Here is a 7,253-nt window from a genome sequence, read left to right as displayed (position 1 = left end):
GCTTCCCAGGTCATTTGTGGAGTCCCCACCCCTGGAGGGGTTTCCAAGCCGTGGAGATGTGGTGTGAGGGACACGGGGCAGTGGGGACCCAGTGCTGGGGGAAGGGTTGGACTTGATGACCTTAAAGGTCTTTTCCAACCGAAACAATTCAATGAGCCACGTCCCTCAGCACCACACCTGTAAACCTTTTAAACCCCTCCAGGGATGGGGACTCCACCACTCTCCTGAGCAGCCTCTCCAGGGAGGTAAGCTGTATACCCTGTCCATGCCACACACCAGAGCAGGACTCGGAACGAATGCTCAGGGAGGGTTACAGCCCAGGCTGGACTCTACCTTCAATCGTGGAGCCAATGGTGAGGTCAGAAGGCCCATAGTAGGTGGCATGCTCTGTCGTGGAGCCTGGCTTGGCCACTCTGCTCTTCTCCAAGTACTTGCCCCCGATGATGCCCGAGTTGCGGGTGGGGGGTTCGTAGATGCTGATCGTGTCGTTGGAGAGGAAGTAGGAGAGGATGAAACGACGCTTCCTGTCCACAGGGTTTGGGGATTCCTAGAGGAAAAGGCAGTGGCTTTGGAAAAGAACATGTGAACCAGGTTTTCCCTTGCTGGGGTACTCTGGAGGAGCCAGTAACCCACCCATGAGCACCCCCAGTCCTCAGCTGCCTGAACGAAGCACTTGGTGTTGGCCAGAAGCCACAGATAGGCTGACAAGGTGTTACAAAGCCCTAGAGAGCTTGAAGGATCTGAATTTCAAAGGACACTTGCTCTGCTCAGGCTAACAGAAGCAGAATCTGGGCTGCAGTGACCATGTAGAGTCAGTGTTTTCACAGGCTGAGTAATCCAAGAGAAAGGAATATCCTATATGGAATGATTCATCACAGAAAGAGAGAGAGATTGGCTGTGAAACTCAGTATTCAAGAGGCATTTTTCACTGTAATGAGTGCCCCAGAGAGGCTGGTGCTGCTCCCAGCCCCCAGGCACAGGAAGGCAGCCCCCTGGCACGCTGGGAGGTTGACTTGCTTCATTTAAAATCAAGCAGATCTGAACTTTTTTCAGCTGTGACCTTCAGGAGCTCCTGCACAGCAGGGAAAAGAAACCAGCCCTTCTTCACCCCGAGGGTTTGGAGGCACCAGGCAGCACAGGAAATGCCATCCCTGCTGCTGGATGTGCCAGAGGCTCCTTGCATCAACCAACTGGAAAGCTGGCACCGAGGCCAGGGCTCAAATTCTGCTGGAAAGCTCCGTCCCTGTGGACTCCTCAACTTCTGCCCTGGAACTTGGCACCCTGCTAGCACAGCCTCTGGCTGGCTGAGGTGGCCAGAAGCAGTGTGGAGAAGGGCAGGAGGTGGGAGGCAGCAGTGGAGGGGCAGCAGGCTGAGGGAAGCAGGCAGAGGCAGGGTGCCCAGGGCAATGCTGGCTCAGTCAGGGCCTTCTGTCCCGTGCTGATGTCCGTGGGAGTGAGTCCAGAAATAGCTGTGGGTGGGGAGCACGTCTGCTTTGGACTTTCTGGCCTTGTTTCTCCTGCCTTTGCTTGCTGCTGAGTGCACAACAACCCAACAGCACTGCCCAAGGGAGGGATGAAGGATATTGACTTGGGCAACTCTTCTCCCACCAGCACAGAGGAGAATTTGCTCACAGCCTTATCTGAGCAGGCTGCTCCTCTCATCCTTCTGCCTCTACAACACCAGCTGGCTCTGCAGAGGTAAAGGAAGAACTTACCAGGGCCACCTCGTATCGCAGCACTTTGTGGTTGTTCTCTAGCATCTTAAAGATATCTTTCCTTGGTGGCTTTGGAAACAGGGACAAACAGTTCTGAAGAGAGTCTTCAAGGGTGCCAAAGCCATTGTAAGGAGGAATTACCTGCATCCAGAGGAGACAGCAAGCAGAAACAGCTGAAACTATGAACAAGGCAATGCTTGCAAGGTATTTGATCAGAAAACAGCTGTCTGGGAAGAAATCTTCTATCCTTCTATCACTGCTAGAAAGTGCTTTGTCCTTTACAGCATTAGAAACCAACAGTTTCAGGAGATTTTCATTTTTAGACCTATTATGACCATTCTTGCCTTGTCTTTTCCATGTTACCTGCTCCTTAAGCTGAGCTTGTTTGCTGTAGGTTCTTACTAAGCTGAAGCTAGGCTTGAAGACCTTACACCAGCTTCTTCCTTCCCTCCCTTCCTTTAAGAAACTGTTGGCAGTACCCGTGGAATTTCCTGAAGTGGTTTCTTCTTTATTTCCACTGGCTGGAAGTCTGTGATGCCAAACTTGTCGCGGTAGAAGTTCCGTGTGAACTCATCACAGTCATAGATGAAGAAGGTGCGTCCCAGGAGGGTGGTTGACTTGCCAACAGCAAAATCTTTAGCTGTGTACCACTCCAGCACCTCCTGATCAGAGATCTCCAGCACACAGCTTGGGAAGGTCTCTAAGGACAAGGGGAGAGAAAGAAAAAATAACTCACTCAGGTAGACGTCCTAATGAAAAAGGTCAAAACCTGCTGAGACTTGGAGAGTTCTCAGCAAAACTTCTCCAGACTTGGCGTAGCTCTGGCACGGCCACACGTGTGCCTGCCCACTTCAGCCCAGGCAAGGTGGGCTGGCCAACCTGAACTTACTCTTCTTGTCCACAAAGGTTTTGGGCAAGCGCTGGCGTTTTATCAGGACCGGGAAAGGGTCTCTGCCATCGTTTGGCCTGTAGACTTCCCGAACCTCCACCGTGTCATCTGCCAAGTAGTAGTGGATGATGGAAGGCCGACTGTCACCCGAGGGGTTGTCAGTGTCACCCCACGTGGCGTAGAAGCGAAGGACCTGGCGTGGAGGAAGGAGAACACAAACGTGGATTAGGATTCCCCACGCCTCGTCCAAATGAAGTGGGCTGGAATGGGTTGGAGGCATCTCTCCAATCTTCTCTGCCAGGTACAGAACAGCAGGAAATAAATGGCCAAGAATGAGTAGAGAAGTAGTTTTAAGGGATGGGATTTTTAGGATGAAATTTCATATGGGAAGACAGAATCTTGTTTGGACTCTTAAACCTCCTAGAGGCTTCATGGCCAACTCTTCATCACTCTAATGCTGAGGAAGGCAGAAGGGAAAGTTTTAGGATGAAATTTCATATGGGAAGAGAGAATCTTGTTTGGACTCTTAAACCTCTTAGAGGTTTCCTGGCCAACTCTTCACCACTCTGATGATGAGGAAGGCAGAAGAGAACACACCTGGCTGTGCTGAGGAGGCTGCACTCACTGCAGACGACATCTGATTTCTGCCTAGGGGAAATATCATCTTTTAATGCCACAGAAATCAAACTGCTGTTGTCCAGGGACAACACACAGAACTCAGGTCGTGTCCTGGCCCTGTTTATTTTCTAGTGTAGATGTAGTCTGTAAGGTTTTTACACTGTTGCTAGATGAAAGGAAAAGCCATAGGATCATTTCGGTTGGAAGAGACCTTTAAGATCATGGAGTCCAACCCTTCCCCCAGCACTGCCAGGTCCCCACTGCCCCGTGTCCCTCACACCACATCTCCACAGCTTGGAACCCCCTCCAGGGGTGGGGACTCCACCACTGCCCTGGGCAGCCTGGCACAGCCCTGGGCAACCTTTTTATTGAAGAAATTGTTCCTCAGGTCCAACCTAACCCTCCCCTGGAACAACTTGAGGCTGTTTCCTCTTGTCCTATCACTTGTTCCTTGGGAGCAGAGCCCGACCCCCCCCTGGCTCCAGGCTCCTGTCAGGAGCTGTGCAGAGCCAGAAGGTCTCCCCTGAGCCTCCTTTGCTCCAGGCTCAGCACCCCCAGCTCCCTCAGCTGCTCCTCCCCACACTTGGCCTCTAGACCCTCCCCCAGCAGCTTCGTTGCCCTTCTCTGGCCACCCTCCATCCCTCAAGGTCTTGGAGTGAGGAGCCAAAGAAGATCCAGAGGAGCTGGAAGGACAGCATTAGTCAGCTGTGTGCACAGGGAGAATTCAGCCAGAGCAAGTGGTGTTTGTGTTTGTCTGAAATTGTCCACTCTGGCACCAATGTCTGGGGGACGAGAGGAGTGGAAGCAGCACACCCACCCGTGCTAGAACTGCCCCTGCCTCTACCTGCTACCTTCCTGAGGCAGGGGGCTTATCTCATCCCAGCAGAAAGCACGAGAGAAACAGGAGGATTTAGAGCTCTGGAATCCAAAGAGAAACTGTTCATGAGGCCCAAAGCAGAAGTTTCATTTCTCATTGGAGCCAAGAAAGGAGCGAACCTGGCGCCTGTGCAGCGGGCTGAGGATTTGTGGAAGGAGTCTGGCTGCAGACACTCACAGGCCTCAGGTTTCAATAAACCCTTCAGTCTGTGACCTGGGGACTCACCACCAGCCCTCTCACCTGCTTGTCATAGTTCAGAAACTGCTTGAGCTGGTCGAAGTCCGAGGGGGTGATGTACTTGCGCAGAGGCACCTGCCGCAGCTCGGTGTAGGGGTCCAAAGCCATGTCCTCGGGAGGGTTCAGCTCAATGCCTTGGCTCTCCAGGAACACCTAGGAAGGTCATCTGAGGTATTAATGAGCCTTGCCAGGACACTGCAAGATCTCTCCTCACAGATCACCAGGCTCAGGGGTGTTTGTTCTACCGCAGCAGCAAGTACAACAGGAGGTGGCCAAGATGTTTCTGTTTAAGCTGCTTCTGAGCTTTGCTCGCCCTTTAATTACTCAGGGCAGTCCTGTCCTCAACATCCTAACTCAGATTTCACTCCAGCACAGCTCTCCTTGGCCTTAGGGCTTGAAGTGTAGGATAACTCTAGCTGGTCTTTTCTACATAGATGAAAAAGGTTAAATTAGTGCACAACCACTGATGTGGTCGGTCAGAATTTCCAAGGGATCTCGGGCTCCCCAGTGTGTCAGACAGTGGACGTTGGTGTTACCCACACTAGGCCCACCAAGGTCCTTCAGGCCAGGAGGATGTCCAGAGTGCCAGCAGTAATTTTCCCACAGAAAGAGGGCAATTGGCTTGTTTATAAAGGGGTTTTTTGCCTGCCTTGGATGCATCAACAAACTCTAGAGTGTTGTGTACTCACATCAGTCACCCAAAACAAGCCCTAAAGTCAATAGACTTTTCCCCTTTTTGGCCGTGGGAGGTGGCCCATGAAGTCATTCAGTCCAAGAAGCACATGTGCAAACATCTCCAACAGGCACGTGAGATCCCCCTGAAGACTCACAAAGCAGGTTCCCACCTTCAGACTCACTGTTGTCTGGTCTGGAGGATGCCAGTTAATGGTAGAAAGACTAGTGGCCTTGAGAAGTAGACCTGTGTAGCTCATTTCATGTTTTCCACCAACCAACCAACATTTGCATGAGAACCAGCTCTTCATCTGATGTGACTTGGCTTTAACAGTCGTGCAGTTCCAGCAGAGCTGGCCCCACATGTTCTCAACAGCCACATGGACACCAAAACATCACACAGAGCTGAGAACCTTCCTGGGCACTGAGGGCTGGTGTACACATGGAAATGAGCTTAGACTAATTCTATTCACACAGCTCAGAATTTATATTGGAAGGAGTATTTCTGAGGCCCAAAGATGGACTTCCAGCAGCTGTGGGGCAAAAACACTGAACAATTTATGTGCCCCCAGCCAATATCCCCTGAGCATCCCACAGATCTGAAGAAAGATTTCTCTGCTAAAAATCAAAAAGGAAAGATTGTAAACGACCTTGTTGTGAAAGCTACAGATGCAGACCACTGGCATCCAACAGATCCTCCCACCTGCAGCTCCCTGGGTTGTCTGTGCCAGTGTTCTCTGGCCAGGTGACCTACCTGGGTGAAGGGGTCACAGTTGACTATGCGGTAGGTCCTGCCGTACATGGTGATGTTGATGCCTCTGTTCAGGTCCTTCCAGTGGTAATGATCCCCACGGTCGTTCTTGGGCACCCGATGGCGTTTGACAAGTTTGCCTTGAGGAAGGCCAGAGTTCTTCACAGCAGGTTCTATCACTGACATGCTGTCATCTTCCAGGTAGTAGTAGATGCCCACCTGGCGGATCCGGTAATGCTCCTCTGCAGAGAGAGGGACATCTTCCTGGAAATAGGCATCAAACTTCAAGATCTGCCAAAAGGACAATGTAATGAAGGGAGAGAGAAAGGAACAGTTTTATTAAGATCAATCATTTCTTTGGAATTTGCTCTGGCAGGGCAAAGTTGCTGAGTTGTGATCCCTACAGCCATCAAGGCCAAGGGTGGCTGAGGGCAGAGGCATCAGGAGGTCTCTTCTCCAGACCTGTCTTGTACAAGTTGGGTATGCACAAGATAGGTGGATAAAAATACAGCCTTTTCCTTGCTCCTCCTGGCTCACCCACCCTCCCACCTACTGCCACGGGCTTGGCTCCTGCCAGGAACCCACTGTACTGACATACATGACGTCCTTTGCTGCTGTCAGCTTTGCAGACCCTGATTTAGGGAAGCCAGCAGGAGATTTTAGTAGAGTTCAACCATCTTGGTAGATTTTAAGATCTGCCAGGGTCATCTGAAGTCACATCTAGTCAGCACAGACAGCAAAAGCTAATCTCTGCTGGAGGAACAAGGAGACAAATCACAGTTCCAGTGCTTGGCAGAAGTATGAGGAATATTCCCTCCAAATCATTCAACACCCCTAAAAGAATGTGGGTGGCCAGTCAGCCCTGGCATACCCAGCCTACATCAGCCCAGAGGTCTGGAGAACTAAGTGATGATAAAGCCAGCAGCTTCCTACCAGCCAGCAAAAGTGCTTCAAAAGGGACCATGAGCTACCCCAGCAGCTCTAAACCCCCAGCCCTGAATCAGGGTTGGCACATGGGTCATGTCCACAACCAAGCAGGAAAGATCTTCCTGACTCGTTTTCACCCAGGGTCTGGCCAGTCTTGGGTGGGAACTGTTGAGGAGATCACCACCAGGGGCCCCTCCAGGTGATTAACATCAGGTGTCCCACCTCTAAGTTAAGAGCATGAAGGCTGGCTCTGCTTGCAGGGAGGGGGGAGTTTCTGGGTTTGCTCCTGTCTTCACTTCATCCTACACCGTGAGGGAATGTATCCATCTCTTTGTTCCTCTTGTGTCAGACACCTCGTGTCCTCCATGTCTAACTTAGAACTGGAGGGAAGGATCTGCCCCATGTGCTGCTTGCTGCTGGTAGCACCCTTCCTGTTGGGGTGTGCAGTCAGCAAGAGACAGGGTCACCCACAGCAGGGTGCCCAGGGTGGTGTCCAGAGGTTTTGGGATCTCCCCAGAGCAGGAGACTCCACAGCCTCTCTGGGCAGCCTGGGCCAGGCTCTGCCAC

General features: G+C 51.7%; 1 protein-coding gene across 1 annotated transcript in view; it reads right to left on the bottom strand.

Annotated features, from left to right (window-relative positions):
* The window catches only part of EFHC1 (EF-hand domain (C-terminal) containing 1), a gene marked incomplete at its 5' end in the record, with an annotated part of 10,031 nt that overhangs the window by 1,706 nt on the left and 1,072 nt on the right, over window positions 1–7,253 (bottom strand). The window contains 6 exons of the mRNA XM_008934995.1: window positions 334–547; window positions 1,716–1,856; window positions 2,195–2,415; window positions 2,605–2,797; window positions 4,340–4,489; window positions 5,763–6,050. Of these exons, the coding sequence (XP_008933243.1) occupies window positions 334–547; window positions 1,716–1,856; window positions 2,195–2,415; window positions 2,605–2,797; window positions 4,340–4,489; window positions 5,763–6,050 (1,207 nt within the window). The remainder of the gene's footprint in view (window positions 1–333; window positions 548–1,715; window positions 1,857–2,194; window positions 2,416–2,604; window positions 2,798–4,339; window positions 4,490–5,762; window positions 6,051–7,253) is intronic.

The sequence above is a fragment of the Merops nubicus genome, unplaced genomic scaffold (assembly GCF_000691845.1).
Source record: "Merops nubicus isolate BGI_N331 unplaced genomic scaffold, ASM69184v1 scaffold21332, whole genome shotgun sequence".
Classification (NCBI taxonomy): Eukaryota; Metazoa; Chordata; class Aves; order Coraciiformes; family Meropidae; genus Merops; species Merops nubicus.
This window is presented reverse-complemented; position numbering and strand designations above follow the sequence as displayed.